Source organism: Coturnix japonica, chromosome 5 (genome assembly GCF_001577835.2).
Source record: "Coturnix japonica isolate 7356 chromosome 5, Coturnix japonica 2.1, whole genome shotgun sequence".
NCBI classification, from domain to species: Eukaryota; Metazoa; Chordata; class Aves; order Galliformes; family Phasianidae; genus Coturnix; species Coturnix japonica.
The window spans coordinates 47,948,852-47,971,434 of record NC_029520.1 but is presented as its reverse complement, the minus strand read 5'-3'; the positions used below and the strand labels follow the sequence as shown (position 1 = coordinate 47,971,434).

Genomic DNA, 22,583 nt, shown 5'->3' with positions numbered 1-22,583 from the left:
GAAAGTTCCCTTGGTGTTTTACTTTCTTGCCATGTTGCCGAGATCGGCCTAGATCCCAGCTGAATCTAATATTTGTTAATAGAAATACTTTTGTTCTAGATCGTCATTCATGGAGCAGGAGTGATAACATTTCCCTGCCTTGCCTGGGTGCTGCAGGGATACATTTGAATTGTTTAAATGGCTGTGGGCCCTATAGCAGTTAGAATGAATGAATACAAATGCCACTTTTTTTTTCCCTCTGGTCAACAGGTCATGTGTTCTAATGTGCATTTTGTAGAATTGATGGTTTATTCGCCCACAGTCGATTTCAAGACACCTTGGTTATGTGGTTGAACAGATCATTGGTACTGAGAAAATAAGCACAATAAACTGGAGTTGGAAGGAAAATTAATTTTGAGCAATTGTTTCAAGCGGAGAGGTTTTGCTTCAAAATTCATGCTTTGAAATGTTTACTCAAGTCACACACATCAACTGAAATGACAGCGTTATTTACTTTGACAGGGTAAACGTGACAGCTGAATTATTTTCAAGCAGCTATAATTACAACTATATTTATCACGAATCTATAAATTTGATTGATGTTTTTCAAATAAGAGCACGCTATATAGTACTTAATGAAGGCAAATAAAAAATACCATTGAATCACTGTTTCTGCACCCCATTTTTTCCCTCGTCTTTCAAGAATTCCTCTCAAGGTGCCATCAAGGAGAAGTTGTCTGAATTAATAAGCAGTTGTTTCATGTTCTTAAGAAATTCTATGATTCTCAGTCTGATGTAGATTTATTTCAGTTATTGCTGTAGCGATTCTGATCTGCAAAGAGCTTCTGCTGCTCTGTGCGTTGTGAAGCTGTTGAGTGTGGTTGAGTGGAAGACTGGTCATGGGCTGCCTTGGGTGCTGTGCTTGCTGCTGGTGGCTTTCCTTGGAAAGCCCTTGAAGGAAACCAAATGGGAGTCCAGATAATGCTGATAATTCCAGCCTCCATGTTCTCTCTGTGTTATGGTTGGATGTTCATGTCCCTTCCAGTCTGGGATGGATGGGTTGTAATGCATCAGCGGCTTGGGAGGTAGGAGTGATGGGTTTTAAGAAGGCCGTGTTGAGCTTACTGCTGTGCACTGGGGAATGGGGCTCAGGAGGAGGTTCACCAAAATGTGCTGTGCCTTCAGGTCTTAAAAATGAATGAACTGATCATAAACAGAATTTGGTTTGAAAGGAGAAAACAATAAAGAGTGGAAGTGGCCTTTAGACCCTGCCATCCACCTTCAGATCAGAACTTCTTAATCTAACTGGCTGAAGAACGGAGTGACTTCATTTCTAGCACATGTATCTTTGGTAGGGGCTCAGCAAGAAAGCTTTGTAGTTACTTCACAGGGCCTTTTTGCTTTATGTTTTGAAGCACGCAATTAAAATGTAAAGCTTGTTGCTGTTGTTGAAAAGGAACACATTAAATATTAATAAACGTACTGATAATTCTATCTGTCTCGCTTCCAGTCTAATTGAAATGATATTAACTTATAGATCACTCTATATATTCAAAGTGCCGTACAAATATTAACTAATTAGTCAAATTGTTATTTTTTTTTGGTGTGTAATCTTCTGTGGAGATAACAGAAATTAACTTTCCATAAACTCGGTGCTCTTATTTGGTTTAATTCTCCCAACTCTGCCTGTTTAATGCACCTGTCTTCGCTTCTGCTTCTTTAACATTTACATACGCTGCCCCTTCTTCTGTTTACTCACCTACTGCGTACTTTTTCTGCACACTAAATTATGTTCTACGTGCAGTAGGAATAATTTCTGTGATCTTTCTCCATTGTACATTTTCTAATACAGTGCGGCCCTTACGCGTGTTTGAAGATCTTAGGCATTACTTCAATAGAAATTAAAAAAATCAGCCTATCTTCGTTAACACTTAAGTTTTACTTTGGCTCATTCTCTTTATCTTTAAATAAGCTGCTTTTTGCATACAAAAATATTTCTTCTCAGTCCCATTAATTTACTACCTTTTAAGAAACCTATTTGCGATGAACTTCAGATGGAGCAACGTGTCAGCAGAAGCTGACTGGGAGCTGGACTGGGAAGGAGTTGAAATGAAAGGCCAGAACAGGGCCGGGTTTTCCAAACCACCAAAGCCGTATCGCAGCCAGAGCTGAAGGGAAGGGTGTCTGGATGTTGGTGTTCTGCTCTGATACATGTACAGCTGTACTAAAACCCCGTGCCAGACTGAGAGAGCAAATGGAGAAGTATTTTATGTCTCAAGTTAAATAATGGAGAAACGTCTGAAGTCTCAAGTTAAATATTCAGGTGGCTTATAGGTGATTTCTAGATATCTTTCTAGGAGAGAGTCAAATGGGGCTCGGTCTACACCTGTTGGTCTTGCATAAGTTTGCATGCTGGTTTGTCTGATGATAAAAGGTTTTGTTTTTGATGAATCCAATTTTGCCGGCTGTGTTGCTTTTTATAAGTCTGACTTCTTTACAGCTCGTAAGCTAATGCATTAATTAGAGTCCTAATATGTTTCAGTGCTTGCTGCTTATTTTAAGAACTGCCATTTCAAATCTATTTGGTGGCTGTTACTTTTGATACAATAATTAACTTCTTAGCATTAACTCGGACTTAGATCTTGTAAACAGTTTTCTCTGTGTTTGACTTTGCTCGTCCGAGTGGCTCTGCTAAGCAGTGAAGCCTTGTGCTATTTTTCTTCTCTAGGAGATCACAGAATGTTTTGACAGAGTGCAGTGGAGGAGCCGTGCTAATGGAGCACAGTTTTTAAGTAGCGCTGTAGCGTTTGATAAGTGCAGTGTGAACACTGGAACCAGGGGAAAGACAAGGACAAAGAATTACAACAGGTTTGGGCTGATTCAGGACAGCCCGTCAGTGGGATGAATGGTGGGTTGGTTGATGCACACAGGTGTTAACATCTGTATTTTCAGAATTAGAATAAAATGATGGTAACAAATTTGTGATATTTTACATCTCTGTTTTGGTGGAAGCAAGCAAAAGATACCTGTTCTTAAGGCACTTCTGATTTGTAATCCTTCAAGGTATCTATTCTTAAATAGGAAAGAATTACTAGCAGATTGAGCACCGTAAATGATCAGCTCCCAGCTAATTAGCAGGAAATGGCTGTGCCTGTGTACTCTTAGTCCATTGCAAAAACAGATAAAATATATTAATGTAGGACACTGTGGAAGTTTTTTAAGGGAAAATAATTCCCTGTACAGGTGTATAGGGGTAGGAGCACAGGAAGAGAAATGGAGCACAGCTCAGGTAGTAAGTTGTACTTTGTAAAAGCACAGGAGTTGCATGATCTCTGATTTAGTCCCCACCTTTTAATGGGATACCTATTCAATAAACTTTAAAAACACTTATTTTTATGTTATTGCAAGTGTATGTTGTTATACAGATGTAGGTTACTCTGAAAGTAATGCCTCCTATTTATTCCCAAGGAAGCTACAAGTGATACAAAGGGCACAATAACAGTTTGATAGAGCAAATTCTCAGCTACAAGACAGTGTTTTTCAACACAGTCACCACCACTAGCTCTGCATTTTCTCCAGCAATGAAATAGAGCCTGCATGCAGCGCTAGGGCCATCTGCACCAGCAGAGATGACCCACTGCTGAAATGCACCACCCGCTGCCTCACTGTACTCACAGCCACTGTTTGTTCGTTATCAGTGTTCAGTTAGCATCGATGAATGTCTTTCCACATGGATGAATTCAGTTCTACCCCCCTGCTTCATTTGCACTTCCATGTGAGACCCCGTTCTGTCAGACTGCCTCTCTGCTGCTATTTGTCTCATGGCAACAACACGTGATGGGTTACTGGTGGGAAGGTTCATCCTCTACTGCCATACTGTTACTATCTGCCTTTGATATAATGAGTCAACATAAAAAAATAGGAGGCATTACTATCAGAGCATCTCTTGTGTGTATAACAATTGCATATAAGGAGATTGGACTCCTGTTTGTTTACATACTAGGGGATACTGGAAAACTTTTATATCATGTAGGAAACATTTCATAACTATTTCTGATGCGTGTGCTATATTAAGCATCACTATTAGAATACTCAATTACGTACTTCCATAAATAGTTCATGCATAAACATTGTATAGCTTGGAAGAAATGGGTAGACGAGGATGATGCAAAAGATATTTGTAATTTAGTAAACAGTGACTGTTGGCCACAGCAGTGCAGCTTCTGACCTTTCCTTATGTTAGTGAGCACGCAGGTTTGGAGAGGCAGGCAGCGCAGATGAGCACCCTTAGGACAGTGGGGATGTAGTTAAATATGTTTGTATTCAAGTAACATATAACGGCGAGTCCTTTGCTTTTCTTGAGCTTGTAAACATCAGAGTTGTCAAATCAGCTGCTCCACTCACTAAGGTAGTTTCTAAAAGAATGACTCTTAAGTTTCTGATCTGCCTGCCGTTCTATGCAGAGGTCCACCCAGCACAAGGTACGTCTGCTGCACTGCCTGCTTTCTAGAGCCGGGCACTGAATGTGTGTACGTAGGAGGGCAGTCAGATGCTGTGTAGCTCACCACACTTCTCTGGTCCCAGCAGTTTCAGCTACTTTTCCTCTTTCCTCTGAATGGGAGCACAGGGCTTCTTCTAACTTGTCCCTGCTCAGAAGTCCCTCTTGGACTTTGAACTTGAAGTCCTGAAGCATTGGTGAGTTGGATTCCAGAGGACCTTGCTCTTTTGAGTGCTTCGTCACACCCCACCACCACAGAATTTCAAGTAACCACTAAAACTGAGCATTCAGCTGGGCATGGAAGTGCTTTTCATGTGTTTTTTATCCCCCTAAGCTGTAGACTGGATTCGTAAGTCTCCACTGGACAGCGTTCCCGAAACAAAACAAAGTGAAAAAGAAACCCATTGCTCAGCTTCAAAGTGACTGACCCATTTTCCCTTATTGGGAGCTAAATTAAGTGTGAATAGAGTTGGTTTACTGCTTGGTGCACAAAAGTGCTTTATCAGAGCACGAGGTGCATTTTTGTCCGTAAAGGGATGGAACAAAAGCTGTGGAAATTTTTCTTTGGGAAAGAAAAAGAAAAGGGCTGGGGTTAGGAGCAGTGACACCAAGGCCTGGAAAAACTCTGCTCCCAAAGGAACTTGCTTGAAAGAGGCTGTGAGAAACTGTAAGAGGAGGGTTTGTACTGGAAGTTGAATCTCAGCCTCTGCATCAGCTATAAATAGAAAATACTTGTCTGCCAAATCTCAGTTTTTGGAGCCCTTTTGAATTCATGCCAAGGTAACGATATCTTAATTTGTGTATCTGTTTATTTTCCTCCCTTGGATGACTTAAAATGGTTACTCTTATTAGACTCGTTATTTATTTTTTAGATTAACAAAATTACAAAGCGAGCTTGGATATCATTTCTGTGCAGAACATAAGAAATAGCCAGCAGCTCGTTGGTGTTATTTTTTTCATGAGGATACTCCCTCAGCCCTGAAATTATCATGCTTATAATTAAGATTAAGATTGCATCAGTTATTTGTAGCTGCCAAACTGCTGTTGCCTTGTTCCATGCAGCATAGACTGCTGCGTGTGTCAGTTTGTTGCCTTGGTGGCACGTGTCCAAACGCTGGATAAAATTAAAGAAATGTTTAAAAATATGCAGACAGGATATCAGCCAATGTAAGATGCTGAGGCAGGAAAGCAGTTGGCAATTGCAGATATTTATTTATATCAAGTTAAAGGAGAAAACGCTGAGGGAATGGCTTGCTCTTCTGCAGCGTGATGCTTAATGGAACACTGTATAGCCTTGCTCCTACTTCTGGACACGTTTGCTGGCATGGAATGGGCTGTATGGGGTCGTATTTTCAGCCCATGTAGAATAGGGATCACATGTTTTCATACCTGCCAATCTTTGGTGGGTCAGAATCTCATCCTGGCTGTGACTTACAGCGCTATTGCTAGGGAGATTGCTTAGGGATGGATTTAAGTGAGTGACGTTCAAGCTGTGGTCATCTTCAAGGAATGGTTTTTTGTTTCATGAGGAAGTCGCAGTCCTGTTGCTAAGATCTGCCACTTGGTAAATCTGAGCTTCCAGTCAGGGTCCTGTGCCTACTTGGTCATAGCAACCAACTTCAGAGCCAGGTTGGTCATTACTCATCTGGTTTGGATAAGAACTAAAGAAGGGAAGGACATGAGCCTGGGAACGCATGGCCAGGCTGGTTGATTGCAACTGTGTTGTGCTGTGGATTTAAGTTACCCTATAGTATAGCCAGCAAACTTGAAGTAGTTCTGCCCTGCCCGGCCCAGATACACTAGAGATCTCAGCATAGGTTTGTGCTGCTTTTGTGGCTCAGGGTTAAAGCTGGTTCTTGAGACCACACTGATGTCAACTGTGAACATTGGTTGGCTCACCCTTGGGCTAATGTCTGACAGGTGCAGAGTACGTGACGTGAGTCACACAAGGTCACAAGGAGAAGGGCAGGTGGAGCCTCGGGTGTCTGCAAGAAGATGTGCACAGAGTTCAGTGCTGAGATCCAAGTCATTCACTGACATGCATTTTGCCTCTGATGTTTTCTACGTTGCTCTGCATGCCTACAAGGTGTTGCTGTTGTGACTCGGTCTGGGTCCTCATCTCAAACTCTGAGCAAGCATAGCATGAACAAACAAGGTGTCTATGCCAAAAACTGTGTTGGCTCATAATGGTGGGAGGAGAATAACAATTTAAGTAGGTGAGGCTGGTTGGGAGAAGTCTTGCTGAAGCAAGGGTGCCTCTAAGTGCTTGATTCACACATCAACAGCTGGATGGCTGTAGTCAGATTGTGATGACTGGTAAAATCAATGCTTCTAAAATGATGCCTGGCTTTGGCATTAAATGAATTATGAATTAAAATAATAGCTGTTACGCTTTGCTCCTCAATTTATTAAAAATAAACAAAGGCATATAGTGATAGGAGTATAGGAAGGGAGCATTGTCAGATGCTGCTGGCACTGGCTGTGGAGGTGGTTGGAAATGGAATTTATGTCCTATAGAAAATTTCATCCCTGGAAGGATTATTATTGTGGTTAAAAAGTAAAAAATCATGATTACTTTTTGGGACAAAGAAATTCTGAGATGTCCCGAGCTGGGGGTGCTGCAGTAACTTTATGTCCAGCTTTGCAGATGGGAGCGGTTGTTAGCATTGCTTCCTTTGGAAGATGGGAATATTCCAGTGGAGCAGCTGCAGATCTATCAATGCAGTTTTCCCATGGAAAATGTTGATATTATTATAAGGGCACTTTCTGTCAGCAAAGCATTCTGCCAGACGTTTCCTGACCTGGCTTTGCACTTAACCTTTTGTCTTGTTTCCTCTATTTGTAAGATGGATGTGATGGTTCTCAACCACCTGTATAAAATGCTGAAAATTGTGGATGAAATTAAGATGTTGCAGTGTTGTTTAAGAGTCAGTTTCTTTGAAAGCTTCAGCTGCTTCCACGGCAGTTCCCTATGGAGCCAGTCATATCCCTCATAGACGCGGGAGCTTCTGAAATGCAAACATTAAAACAAATACAAACCATGTTGTTATGAAATTATATGCATTCATCTATTCTATCTGTGCGATAAGCAGATGATCCCTTTATTTTACTGCTGCTTCTTTGTTGTCCTGGGAAGATGGCTTCTTGTTTTTGAGCGTGCTCTTAAACTCTGGTGGCAGATATTTTAGTTTGGGAATCTGTTTTGTTCTCGTTGCTGATCCCAAAAGCAGTGAGACAGGAGAGATGAACTGCATTCCTCTTGTTTTGTCAGGCTGTACATAATTGATTGTAATGGCTGTGGTATTTCTGTTCAGTCTTCGTTCATCAAAAAAAGAAGCGTGTGTGTGTTGCGTACTCCAATAAATCAAAAGCTAATTTGTGATATGAAAAGATACTTACTTTGCAGCAAATGAAACAATTAGTATCACTTCAGTTTTAATTTGTTCTGTACTTGAGCCAAAGTTTGTCGTTCTTGCAGAATGCTCGTTCTTTAAGTCAGAAGTCTGATGAATTTTGTGACTTTTAAAGGAGATCTTAAAGATGTTAAGGTAATATGGTGTATGCTTCGATAGGTTGACAGAGTTTGAATACACGCCAACAAGTCAGCTAACCATAGATGAGTTTATGAGGATCGACTTGGAAGAAGAATGTGATCCCCCTTCATTCACAGCTGGCCAAAAAAAGCTGAAGATACAGCAGGTAAATTCTAAACCCGGTTCTCTTTTCTCTTTTCTCCCTCTGGATCAATTAATACTAAATCCCAACTGTCCAGCATCTCTTAAAATTTGATTACATCTATTTTGAGGTGAGCATTAATGCATATGACACTCGTTAACTTAAAGTATGTATATATAGATATTTTAAAGATATGGTTTTACTACCTCTGTCCTCCAGAGAGACATAGATTCAAATGTAGCCTTAAATGTCTGCTGGAGAGGGACTGAAGTGTCTCTCCAGTCTGAGTCAAGCCCTGCAAGAAGCACGATGTCACTGCTTTTGTTGGTCAGATGGGGACATTTGGGTGTTTGGGCAGATGAGCACCTGTGGAGATCCCATGTTTTGCAGGATACCAGTGTTTAGTGCTTAACGCAATTGCACTCTGCTTGGGTGCTGCCCTATGTGCAAGATGATGCAGTTACTTTCCCTCCATAATGCATGTTTTCCTGTTGCATGTTTCTCTTCTTCTGCTCAGACCTTTTACTGGAGCATCACATCTTTATGGCCTTGCAAAACCGGAGCCTCTCATGTGGCAGATTAAGCTGAGCTTGTGGCACTTGAGAAGCTGTTCTATTGCCTGCACTTCTCTTGTATGTGCTGTGTGTGCTCTTCCATCCTGGTTAACCAGAATTAAGAGATGAGAGTGGCCAAGGTGCATGCTTTGTAATTGGATCAGAAACCACGTGCTTTTTTAAAAGGCAGTAGTGTTTAATATCCTAAATGTGCTGTCATTTAAAGGGCTATTGATGTGTTTATGATGTTCTTGAGAGTCAGTTAGACTGTGCAGGTGAGTACTGCAGTCTGTCATGTGTGCCACATCTGGCCTGTGCACAGCAATTTCAGCACTGTCCTTGCACTTGCTCACATCTACAAAGATTCTACGTATGATATGATTCTATGATTCTACATTGACCTTACTGCTGTAGACTGTAGCCTTCTATGTGCAGCTTGCTTCAGTAGAAGTTTTCAGTTGGCCAGTAGCTTGATACCTAACGATACAAAATAATGTGAAGTAGGATTTCAAACCTTCTTATTGCTTTTAAAATACTCCGTGATTCCGTGTCTGTCTACACAGTTCAGAAATAGTACGGAGATGTTTCTGTAGTAATTTCATGGTTGTTCTTTTTCTGTTTGTTTTTATTTCAGCTTGAGAAGGCGTTATCAAAGAAGCTGGAAGATTTTGAAGGTATAAGTTGTGTTTAGTGTAACAGATCCCTCATTTCTTCAAAATTGCATTGATGATTGCTGAGCTTTATTTTTATTTCATCACCGCAGGTGAAATATCAAGCTATCAAGATGAAATAGAGATTGAATTAGAAAATAGCAGACCAAAAGCAAAAGGCGTATTTGCAAATTTATCTAAAAGCGGTAAGTCTATAAAATCTTGTGACTACTTAAATAATAATAGGTTCGTATCCTGCAGACAGTATTAAGTGTGTGAACTTGATTGTGATAAATGCGCTCATGTAAATGCTTCTGGAGTAAAGAATCTCTGTTTATCTTATTGGGGTTCTCTCTCTACTTTTCAACTCAACTTTTCAAGATCGACGTAGACCTTTCTGTCAGTGAACGCCCTGCTTGACAAATTGCTATGGTGGCTCTCTGTGCAGATTGAATTGGCCATTCATTGGCCAACAAGCAGTTGGCTTCTTTAGAAAAACGCTTTTACCTGCCATAATTTGATAACACAACGCTTCTATTTTAAACAATGACTCTATTCACAAAAATACACTTTAATAGCCAGGGCGGTGAATTTGAAGAGCATCTGGAAACTCCCCACATTCATACATTGTACTGAAATAGTGTGTATGTTTTCTATAGAATTTCTCTACAGATTTATTATTATTTATTTTCACTTTGAGGGAGCATTTACTCTATTTACTCTGTTTACTTCGTTTATGTAACAGATGGCATGCAGTGATTTGTTGGGTTTTTGTTGTTGTTGTTTTTTTTTCCTTTACAGATTCTATAGAAGATAATACATTAAGCATATTTGGAGAGGATGAGGCAGAAGATGAAGAACTGGAAGCAGCCGCTAATCACTTAAACAAAGACTTTTGTAATGAACTTCTTGAGAAAGACAGGTTAAAACCAGGTGAAGATGGAGAATGCAAAAATGGAAATGAAGCTCCTGTAAGACCACCTGCTCTGGAATCCTTACTTGGTCCACTTCCCACTGCAGCAAGCCTGGGCATAACAGAGTCTATAAAAGAGTGTATTTCCTCTAAGGACCGAGAACCTGGTGAGTAAAACATCAATTCAAGAAAACCTGTGAGTGGATATGTTGGATGCATGCAGCCAGATGTAGGTTGTGTAATTTCTAGGCTTCTTAATGGTTACTTTAACAGCAATTCCATGAGTCGCTGTAACACTGATTGACAGGAGCTGTGAGACTGTTTGAGACCAGTGGTCTAAGTCATTGATATTGGTCACTGACATCTGCTCCTCACGAAGCTTCAGGAAAATCTGGAGTGCCTGATTATTTTCTGCAGCCTGAGAATGTGTATTTCTTAGTCAAGTAGATCTGCAATCATGTGGTAGTTGATGGGCATATTTCAAGACGTGCAGTCTAATTAGGAAATTGGAGGAAGCAGATTTCTGTAAGGATGACTGGAAATTAATACCCAAGTACAAGAATTTTAGATGAAGGCAGGCTTTCATCTAAATTGTCGTCCACTTTTTACTGGAGTCAGATGTGGTGCAGTCTGCCTCTAAGAATATTCAGTCATTTGCAGATGACATATTGAAAACGTTTGGAAGGGAATTAACTGGTCGTGTGTGTTTTCATTGATACGGGTGTCACGGTTTTATGATTTTTGGTTATTGGTATTCCACATCATAACATCATGTAGTGCACTGGGAATTAAGGAGCCGATGCTCCAGTTCTGGGCACCTGACTGGATGAGAAGAACTACAGACTTCATTGTCTGTTTTGGTGTCTGCTTGATCTCTAAAAAGGCACCCAATAGCTCTGTGCAGAAAAGTAAGACCAGGAGTGATGAAAGAATCCAGTTTTGGCAGAGCCATAAAGCAGGCAGTTTTGCAAACAGCTGGTCATTCGGGCAGGTTTGTTTGCTTTCTTTTTTGTGTGCTTGAGCATTTTGAAGATGGCGCTGTTAAAATTTCTTCTGCATCTTAATGTCACTGGGAAGCAGATGTATCTAAAGAGCATTTTATTCATTATCACAGTTAGTTTTCCATCGGAAGACACACCTGCCTGAATCTCTTCTGTCAGCTTGGGGGCTGGTCCACCAAAACATTTTGTTACCCAAATTGTCCCGATGCTAATTTCTGTTCAACAGCACCTACTTCTAATAGGGTATTCCCTGCCTCTGTAGATGAACTGAATGCATTCACATTCTCATTATGTCATTGTTCTCAGAAACATAGCAGGATGATTGCATGTTTATATTTCATATGAACTAAGGCATATAGAGACAGTTGAGTGGTTTTGTGTTTGCTTTAATTACGATTAAGAAAATGGATGGCTCCTGGCTTGTCTTTCTCTGGGAAATCAGCAGTTCGTGTTGAAGAGAGGTCAGTAATGGCTAGAAGCTGTTGTTGTCTAGCTGGCCAGTGACCTGTAAAAATGAGTTCCAGTGATGGGCGTTTCTCAGCTGGCACTGCTATTGACCATTTTAATGTCTGGACTGAGGACTGAGAGATGAAGCTATGCTGGTACAGCCAGGTGTGTTCCTCTGGGCTGGGCTTTGGACAGGAGGATGTGGGGCCACTCCTGCTATGGCTGCTCCATGTTCTGCTTTTTTTTATTACTATTTTTCCCCCCAAAAAGTGGGGGATGTGCCAAATGGAAGGAACGTTCAAAAGGATTGTATACAGTGGTAGTATCTTCTCTCAGGCCAACTAGTGTGGTTGTAAGCATCAGACACCTTCCAGGCCTTCCTTGAAGTCTAAAAAAGAAGCGACAGCTTTCAAAGCTAAAAACAGGATGAAAGCAGTCGCTCCAAATTTAATTGGAAATAACACATTTAGAGATCGTCTCAGGAAGCAAAAGTAGCTTGTACCTGTGGAGAGAGGAAGCAAAGGTGGTAACATTTCCGCATTTATCCTGTGTGTCTGAATTTAGTTTAGTACAATTTATATTGTGAATCTTGACTGGATATGAGTTTGCTATGGTATTTCATGTTCCAGTGCCTCAGTACGTTGGAGAAAAGAGAGAGTCAATGCAACATTGCACCCCTTAGGTGACATTCTATGCTGTCTCTACAGCCATGTAAATAAGAAAATGGGAGCTTTGCTCTTCTCTTGGCCCTCTCCTTCCCAACGACATCATCCACTGTGCAGAGCATTGGGGTGAGGCTGTACTGGAGATCTTGGTCAGGATGGTGCTGTATCTCCTTGAGGCTGCACTTGCTGATGGATGGGCATATTGCAGTGGTTGGGAATGACAGATGTGTTTCTATGTGGGAAAGAATCACAGAAATCCTCCATAGTGATACGTGGTGTGGCTGGGCAGGTGGCCACGAGCAGGTGCACTGTGTGCAATGTGTAACCTCCTAAATGCAGGGTATCCTTTCAATTCTCTGTAATAATCTCTGTTCCTCAAGAAAAAGCTCTGCTGTAGGTACCTTCTGCAAAGTCCTTTTATTTAGCTTTTACTTGTGGTAATTCAGTTTATAATTGCCTACATCAGCTGCTTTGGGAAATCTTCCTCCCTTGTGCTATAATGGCTGCAGCAACAGCATAAGGTTCCTCACAAACTGCACTGGCAGATAAGAGTTAGGTGCAGAGCTTAGGTATTAAGAGAAAATCTGTCTTTTTTGGCTTCACTTACAATTGGTGTTAGAGCAACCTGAGGCTGTCTATATGAATGTTTTATGGAAAGCATAGTATTTTAGCAAATTTGCATTACAAAGAGGGCATGTAAGGTAGTGGGTTAATGAGACTGAGGCTTAGAATAAACACTGCATTTGATAGTTTTTTTTCTCCTACAAAGCGTAATAATTCGCTGAGACATTTGAGCTGAAATCTCTCAGAGTCGTTGCAAACTGTTGCTTATTCTTTGTGATAAAAGAGCTTTATTGTGGGATCACAGTTTCAGAGGTGAATCTGGGAGATCAGTCTGTCGGTCTCCCCATGTAGCAGAGTTGCTGCACCCTCCCTGTGATGTATGTGGGTGTTCTTTCTGGATCTGAAGTTCCTCCAAACAGAACACCATTCCCTTCAGGAGACCATCAGTTAATCACCACGGGTTCTGTTTATCATTCTCCTTGGTGTTTCTGTCCTGATGTTTGCTGACTGTCACTTATGCATGCACCCAGTTCACCTCTTTATGCCACATCAGCCAAAAGTCATGAACTGAATTTTGGCCAAAAACGGCTGATAACAATAAAGATGGAGACAAACTACAGGGTGTGAGTTAGCAACTAACTTCATATAACTTTGCGTTTGCAATCGTGGTAGTGTTTCAGACCTCATTTTGTTTTTGTTTTGAATCAAAATTCACATGCAATCATTTTGGGTGACGGTTTCAAATCCTGTATGTGAGGCAATGGTAGCAGGCTTCTGCACGTCCTCATGAAAGTAAGTGGCTCTTGCAGCAAGAAATCGCTGTGCATGTACTATCTTGTGCTTGGTTAGGCATCCAGCTAACTGCGTTCAGGGCTAATTTCACAAAGAATACATGAGAAAGGTTTAGTGCTTGTTCATAATTAATAGTTTGCTCGTTTATTACTCCTTGTGTTTATGCCTCCCTTTCTGCCACAGGCGTAATCTGACGCACAGGCTGAGGTCCAAAGATGTTTCCATTGATTTCTGTGGTGTTAAAGACCCCATGCAGACAGCAATCATTGATCGGATGGTTGTCAGTATCCCTATATACCAGCACTTTCCAACTTCTTGTTCAAGGAGGATAAGGAAAGCAGCTGAAGACAATGTTAAAGTAGGCAGGAGTAGGTTATCTACCATGATGTTCTCCAGCTGCCTTCTCCTGCTCCCATCTTTGTCCTGGTTGTGGTGGAAACTGGTCAAGGAATGGCTCTTGGCAGCAATGTGTTTGACTGGGAGGCTGGCTGATTCTCTCCCATCAGGGAGTCCCAGCCTGGTTGCCTGTGGTGTGTTGGAAGATTCCCTGCATTGCTTCTTGGTGTTCCTCTTCAACAAATGAAGGAGTGTTAACTCCCACTTCGTTCGTATCTTCTTCTGTGGTCTCCCTTTCTTTCTCAGATTATTCTCTGAGCACATCAGTGCCAACCATTTGAGAATATATGTGTATATGCACGTATGAAAGTATATAAGAAGATATAATCAGTAATTAGAGAGAACATTATGAAGCTCTATTAAGTCATAATTACCACATACATGAGGAATAAAGCTGCTGAGTTTAGCGCTAATTGTGTTATATATGCAAAGTACAACTTGGTCATCAGTGTAAGCATGCGTGTCCCCATCCTGATGGCTTCTTCTGGCTCTGACTCTAGTGGTGCTCTCACTCCAATGGTTTTGAGCTCTGCCTGTGGAAAGCAGCAGTGTGGTGACCTCCTCAGTGCCACCTTCCTCCCCTGGCACCTCTCAGGGTCTGCTCTTCATCCTTGAGTGCCATTGGATCACCAGGGAGTATTTTCTATGGCAGGACTAGCTCTTTACCAATCCTTAGAATTAGGCAATAAAAACCTTTATGCTAGTTCATCTTTCTAATCTAGTGTCTATATTCTTGTGTTTGACAGTCTTGATAGGCCGTATCACTGATGGAGCCTTCATTATGCTGTTAATGAGATGTGAAGTGCTTGCTGCAGCCAGCGTGGTAATAGGAGACCACCAGCTGCTTCAAATGCAGCATTTGGTACCTGAAATCTTTGATGGGAATTACAGATGACATGATCTTCTTACCTGACTATATATATCACTCCCACTGTGATGTACTGTGTGTGCATGTATTACTCCAAAATATACATTTTTTTGTCATGTGAGATCTTTGCATTTCATTAAAAGTTAAGAGTGCTGTAAATTCATTCCTTATTTGTATTGTGAGCAACTAGGAAGGTGAAGGGATGAGAACTAATCATTTAGTTTAGCTGAAAGGTTTTCAAGCAAATCTAGAAGGGAGTTTTGGAGAGAAACCTGCGTTTGTTAGAGGTGCTGGGGAGATAAATGTGAGTGACAGCATAAGCTGAATCACGTGAATGTATTTTTTCAAGCATTCATGGATATACGTGTTAGGAATTTTCCAGAGGTTTATCAGTACAGACACTCCTTGCAGGAAAGTGTGTGTCACTTCTGTCCAGCAGCACAGTGCAGGCAGGGAGAAGGGGGGAAACTTGGCTGGGACTTTAGGAACGGTCCTTTGCCCGTAAATAACTAATTATGGAACCAGTTGTTCACCAGATACTGAGGGAGAGCTGTATTCACAGTTGACTTTGGTACCTGCACAGGTGCTGGTCTGTGTTTTCTTTCTGCTGGGGCTTCTTTAAAAGGTTTTCTCCTTGTCAGCACTCCCTGATGTCTGAAAAGGTGCTGCTTCACAGTGTGGAAAGTGCTTTCAAGGGCATTTATGTTTGCACCCATCTTTCCATGGGCTGTTGTCTCTGGGAGCCTGCAGAAATGCAGCCATCTCTGGGACCATTACCCTGCTCTTAGATCACATTAGTTGGCCGTGGATTAAAGAAAAGCTGGGGGAGGTGGTGGGAGGGTGACGACACACACACACACACAGGAAACCTGGCTAAAAAACCTGATTAGCTCCCCACCAGCATGAGAATCAAATGATATTTCCATTTCCGCACCTGCCAAAATGTGAGCCTATTAATGCTTACAGCTGTTTGGTTCGGTGCGCTGTTTTCAGCCGAAGCGGACGGCCCTGCTGCCAAAAAAAGAAGAAGAAAAATCTTCCACCAAAAAACTCGGTGAAAGCTGAAGTTGTTCATTAGAGATCTGTGGGAAGTGAAATGTGCGGAGAATAGGCGGAGAACGTCAAGTTAGGATTGAAAGCTGACTGCGAGGACGAATGTTATTTAAGCAATCCATCATGGCATCTGCAGTGTCAGAGTGTAGAGCTGGGCTGAGTTCAGGGAGGCTTTGTGGTCCCAGTTGTTATTGAGAATAAAGACTTATTAACCTAGGTCAAGAAGCCACAAAACATGCCCTTGGAAGGAGGAAATACAGCGCAGACAGATTTGCATGGCTTAGCTACTTTCAGTATAGTATGATGGACAATAAATCCATGAGCAGTGCTGCAGTGGATCCTGTGCGTCCCATGTTTGTCTTGTATCCTCTGAGAGAGATGAAGTAATCCTCTGTTTGGTGCTTTATTTTCTTATGATTCAGGCTCAGCTGTTAAAGGCAATACCTGCAAACTAAAAATGCTCAGAGTCTTCCAGGGATGTGCCACTTCTGTATGGTTTGATGGTTGATTTTGTTGTAGCTGTTTGGGGTTTTTTTGCTTTTCTATGACAGGTTTGAATTTAGTTTGAAAAATAATTCCCGTATCCTCTTAAGGATTAACTTCATCACACCCCTATGTACTTCATCTGTTAGTCTGAAATCCCAGGGCTGGCATCGTGGTCAAGAAAAACATGTGTGTCTATGGGTTCGGCTGCAGACATGCATAGATGACCTTTGTAATCAGGGATTTTCAGATATGACAGTACAGACTGTTGGTGGAGACTGTCACGAACTTGGCCTTGTATGATAGCAGTTAGATATGTTTGGTTTGCTAAAAGCTTTCGTTGACTAAAATGGATTTGTTATCCAATAGAGGAGTAACATTAATGTTGTCAGTGTTGGCAATTAAAAATAATTTTGGAAACCAAATTTTATTACTCCTCTTTGCATTTGAATTTGTTTTCCAGTGTTACTTTAGGGTGGGTGCGTTTATTAGATCTTTTTTCTTGTGTGAAAATGAGATAATTGCTGTTTGTTTGTTATTCCATCAGCAATTATAATCAAAGCAGCCGAAAATAGATGATGCTTTGACCTGGAATCAGAGTGACCTGTCATCATGAAGCTACTGTAGTCCTCAGCTTTTCAGTTTGATTCTTTTTTTCTATGTGCTCACCAGAATGCATTCAGTAGGGCTGAAAAAATTGCTTTTAGAATCTTCAGTGTTCATTAATTACAGCGGTGCAAAGCAATAGAAACTGACAGATGAGACCCACTATGGCTTAGTTATTAGTAGCAAAAATGGTGATGTTTTGTTGAGGGTCGTGTGGACTGTGGTGGACCAGCCAGGTGAGTAGAGAGAGTTGCTTGTGAATTCTGGGGGCAATTTCAATGTGTTTTTTTACAGCTAAGTTTTGCTGTAGTAGAAAGTACTTGAAGTCAGCAGATTGAAGATAAGGCTCATCTTCCAAATCAAGATGTCTGTTTACACAGATTATAAAAGTTGTTTTCTGTGATGAAAGACAGTTTACAAAGGGATGCTGGAATTAAGGGAAAGAATATGAAATGGGGGAGTGTAAATAATACTCCAAAGTAATACCAGGAAAGAAATTCAGTGCAAGAAGCGATTTCTCTTGAGATAGATGTGAAGACATAAGCCAAAAGTAAATGTCTGTACAGGGGGTGAAAGGTTTTACTGTTTTCAAGCAATTCACTACCTAAATTCTGTGTTTGATTCAGTTATGGTGGTGAAACCACCATGTGCTCACAGATGGTGAGGAAGGAGAACAGTTCTCTGTGACCAGATCGTTAACAGTTCTATAGGAACAAAACAAATAGCTGATTTTGGAAGTCACGTTCCTAACTGGTTTTCTGTTTAAGGTAGAAAATGTGTGTTTTTCTACAGACTTCTGTAGAAACCAGCGTACTGAGATGCAGTAATGTCCTTATCAACAATGCATCGTGTCACCAGTGGTGCTTTATAGAAACAAGCACTGCTTTCCATGTCTTAGCAGCATCTCACAGCTCTGTAGCATTCAGTTCTTCACCAAGACCAAAGATGAAACCCAAGACCAAAGTCAAAAGCAGAAGCCAGCTTGTCCAGTTCTCCCACATGGCCAGTGTTGGTGCATGGTCACCTTGCAGGGAGCTTTGTTGCTGGGGCTCTTGTAGACCTGCTGAAGCTGTTCTAGTTTCCACCAGATGCTCAGTTACCCCTGTAAGATGGAATGTGAGGCTGCGTGGAAGGATTTTGAGCCCTCCAGTGACTGGGAACAATGTTCTCAAATGCTCTGTTACCCAAGATTGTTTTATATTCATAGTGCAGGGAATAGGATTCATACTTGAAGCCCTTAAGAGATGTGCGAGCGATGAGGAAGTTTGGTTTAACAAGGTGGGGAAGGGATGCAAAAGGGTATATTGAATTCTCTCCTGAGAAAGCCTTCTTTTAAATTTAAAGTTTGTTGCCTTATGTAGACTTTCAGAAAGTTTGCACGAAACCTTCTTGCCTTTGAAAACTTGATTCTGAAGGTATTCTGAATGAAACAGAACATTTAATATTGAGGCATTTTGGTCATGGAACAGTATTTGTGGGCAAGCAATTTAAAGAGGTACTAATACGAAGCGGTGCTGAACTTGAAAGGATACAAACCATGTACACAAACTGGGTAGAATATCACTGGGAGCAATAAAACCTAGGAATTCTTCATACTGCTTTCATTGCAAACAATTTTTATGGTACGGCCTGTGAAGCAATTGAAATGCAGAGAGCTGGCACATCACTAGATTGATAATTCCTCCGGCTACTTACAACGTACTCTCGGTACAGATGTCCCCAATTCTTTCTTTCTGTCACATTAAAGCGTCTTGTCTGTTTCAATTTCATGCCTGCCTCAAACATGGCACTTCTCTTTTTTTCTTCTTAAATCATCTCCCTACTTTTCTTTCCCCTCTAAAAGTTGATATCAAATGAAATCTAGCGGCTGTTTCTTATCCGAAGGTTTACGCCTAAACTTTTAACAAGCTCATTTTTAAGAACAGTCTTTCCTTGAGAGAGCGCTTGGCTGGTGCATCAATAATTATGTAGCTATAAAGCAACTCTATAAAATGGCACCTCCTTGCTGAACAGATCGGTTTTGCAGAGCCAATGACAAAGATAAATGTTTATTATGTTTTACTGCTTTTGGTTCTGCAGATGCAATACAGCTCTTTTCTTTCTGGCGTATGCATTACGAGAAGTAATTTCCAATTGTGGAATGTCTATGGTAATAGGGATGCATAACTAGAGAGAGCTCACATTGACTTTCAAATACCAGAATGAGTTTGCAGTGCTGGTGATTTAGAAATAAATAAACAAATATTTATTTTTTTCTTTGCTGAACCAGTTTTTCAGTCACTGGGATGGAACCCTACGGTATCATGCAGTTACTCCTTTGAATGAAATACAACTGTATTAATTGTTGGCTCCCCCTGGTCTTGGCAAGCTTCCTCTTTCTCCTTGTTGTGTCCAGAGTTTTCTACTTGTAATTTTACTACAGAGCAGAGAAAAATACGATGGCTAAAAGAAGCACAAAAGCTTCAAATTGTTGTTCTTGTTTCCTTTCTTTTTTTTTTCCTGTGTTACAGTGTAATTAAGGCTGTGTCTTGGATGACTTGATGTTGTTCAAATCTATCCTCTTCTTTTGGGCAGAATGGGAACATAGTCTGTAATATTTTGTGCTCTGTAGATGCACAGCCATCCTGCCAAGCAGCTTGATTGCGGTATCACTGCAGGGATGAAACCATCCCTAAATAATGCCTGAGGAACACCTTGAGAATTAAACGTGTGTGAATACAGATGCCCAGATCCTGCCTTCACAGCCTCTGACATGTCCTGCTCTTCTTGTTTTCAGGCTTTTCCTGGGCAGGAGGTGAGGAGTTGATCCGCAGACTGGTTTGCTGCCACAGCATTGAAAGTCTTTGTGGCAGCTTCTTGCTACATCAGCAAATGCTTTCAGTGCAGATCATTCATTTCAGTTGGCAGTCGTTGATGGTGATGTTTCCCTGTTAGGCTTTATTTCAGCATTTGAGGATTTTTATGTTTATTTTTATGATGTGAAGGAAATTGCATGGGAGATTTTTTTTGTTTGGTCTTTAGTGTTCTCTGCTTTATCTAGTCAGTAGGATTCAAAATCTTATCCTTGCAGGAGACAGAGCTTGTGTCCACGCAGTTTGCTTGTTCTTCCCTCATCTCTCTGAGGGAAACCCATTTCCTGGGCTTATTTCACTGCATGGTTAATGATGCTTAAACCTCCTTGGAAAGAGTTTGCCTAGTTAAAGCTAATGTAGAGAACAGTCCATCCTAGTCTTATCTGAAGGATGTATTTTTATATTTTTATCTAAAGGAAGTAGGTCTAAGTTTGAAATTAGGATCTTATGGCTTTAGTTTCATTTTGTAGTGAAATGCTAGAGCAAAAGTTATCCAGATATGATTTTCTGAAGGTAGCTTTTAGTTAAAGCTCTGAAGAGAACGACTTGAGGTCCAGGTGTGCAAGTGAGCCATAAGCCGGCAGTTTGCCCTTGTAGCCAAGTGGGTTGCATTCAGCAGAGGGAGCTGGGCCTGTTTGTCTTGGAGAAGGCTGGGAGGGAATCTGATCAATGTACACATCTCATTTATGAGAGACTGTCGAGAGGATGCGTCCAGGTTTGTCTAAGTGAGGCTCAGCAATAGGATGAGAGGCAGCGTGCACTAACTGGAACACAAGAAGTCCCACATGAGGGAAAACTCCTTTACTGTGAGGGCATCAGAGCACTGGAACAGGCTGCCCAGAGAGGTTATGGAGTCTCCTTCCCTGGGGGTATTCAAAACCTGCCTCCCAGAAATCCCAGTGTGCTGTAGGTGACACAACTTGGGCAGAGGAGATGTCCAGAGGTCTCTTCCAACCTCAGCCATTCTGCAATTCTCTAATTCTGTAAAGTGAGCTTTAACGATTTCAAAGAAATCAATATTGCGTTTAATGCTGAATGTGTTTAAAAGGATTGGTACATGAAATGCACATCCCTCTCTCCAAATGGGCTGCAGACACGTAGTCATGTTTCTGAGAATTGTTGCCATAATACAGTATGTTATGGTGAACTTAGATTAAGCCTCATGGGAAAGCATCGTTATTCAGTAAATTAAAGAAGAACGACTTTGATACGATGCCATATGTTGTAAAATAAAATGGATGCATGATGGAAAGAGCCATGAATCCTCTTAGTATATGTAAGACAGCCATGATTTGTGACTTTCTTCCTGCCTCCGCAATACCATGTTAAGTAAAGATCTGATATATTTAAATAAATTACATTTAATGGGGTATGGGACCTTATCATTTCCAGTGCTCTCTTTCAAATCTGTTACCAGTCTACCTGATTTTTGAGACTCGGGAAAATCATCGGAGCTCATTGCTTCGTGCTGTGTCTGATCCACATTTAAGCTGTGTCTTTCTTGTGCCTACTCCCCAGAGAAAACCAGCAGCTTGCTGAAAATCTGTAAAATCAGCAATACGTATCCTAGCTAAAGCGACACATGAAATATAGTCATGCTACTGTATAAACTTTATATACAACAGTCAGATGTTGAGATCAATCAGAGTGACAGGTTGTACAAGCATATGGCTGGCCTTTCTGATAGCCATTAGCTTGAAAGGCCGACTTTGAAACTGGCTTCATTATTCAGAGGTGAATCATGCTGCTGGGCTTTGTCAGGGAAAGGTTATTTCTCCAGAAACCTTCTGTGAACGGGAGGACATTTTTCCCCAATTCCTGGAGAATAAGACAAATTATTCTCTAGGAACTTCTCCACAAACTTTCTTCTTTTGGAAAGTTGTGGTATTGGAGGGCATTCCAATGCTCTAATGATGTACTTCAAGCATATGGAGTGCACATGCTAATTACACTGTGCTCAGTTCAGTCTAATCAAATGCCAATGCACTGGGGCCTCAGAGCTCCTGCAGGCATAATGTTACAGTTCTCCATTGCTGTCTACCATACGTCTGGGAAGATGCTCACTCAAGTCCCCAGAAAGTGTACAGAGAGGCAGAGAGAACCAGAGCACGCCATACTGAGGAGCCTGGTGAAGCACATGTGGGTTGCTGGGTGAGATGACCATGTGAACCTGCCCTGCTCCATTGCCAGCTGCAGCCACCCTTCTTTATGCTGCAGAGTTCCATCCCTATGTGCTTTGTAGGGCTGCCCCAATGGATGCGATAATGCCGTGTTGGTTCCTAAGGCAGGGCTCAAGTTGAGCTGCTTCCCCCCCACTGGCTTCATTTTAAAAGCTTTTACTTCTTGTAGAGAAGCTTCCACTCTTGCCTGTTCTTCTACTGTGATAATAATAAATAATAATAATAATAATAAACTTTCACCTTCTCTTTCCCCATCTCTGTAATTCCCTGCTTGTGATTTCTCATTAGCAATGAAGGAAGGAAGAAGCTGGGTAACAAAATGAGAAATTTCTTACCTGATAATTTTCTTTTGGTTAACAGCTTCTCACCATTCAGCTCACCCGGATAAAGTGGTAAATGGCCAGAAT

The 22,583-nt window shown here is 41.3% G+C and overlaps 1 protein-coding gene across 1 annotated transcript in view; it reads left to right on the top strand.

Moving 5' to 3' along the window:
* BRF1 (BRF1 RNA polymerase III transcription initiation factor subunit) overlaps positions 1-22,583 on the top strand; it is a 152,113-nt gene that overhangs the window by 79,301 nt on the left and 50,229 nt on the right. Inside the window, exons 8-11 of the mRNA XM_015865581.2 lie at positions 8,050-8,176; positions 9,341-9,380; positions 9,470-9,562; positions 10,158-10,436. Coding sequence (XP_015721067.1) covers positions 8,050-8,176; positions 9,341-9,380; positions 9,470-9,562; positions 10,158-10,436 — 539 coding nt within the window. The remainder of the gene's footprint in view (positions 1-8,049; positions 8,177-9,340; positions 9,381-9,469; positions 9,563-10,157; positions 10,437-22,583) is intronic.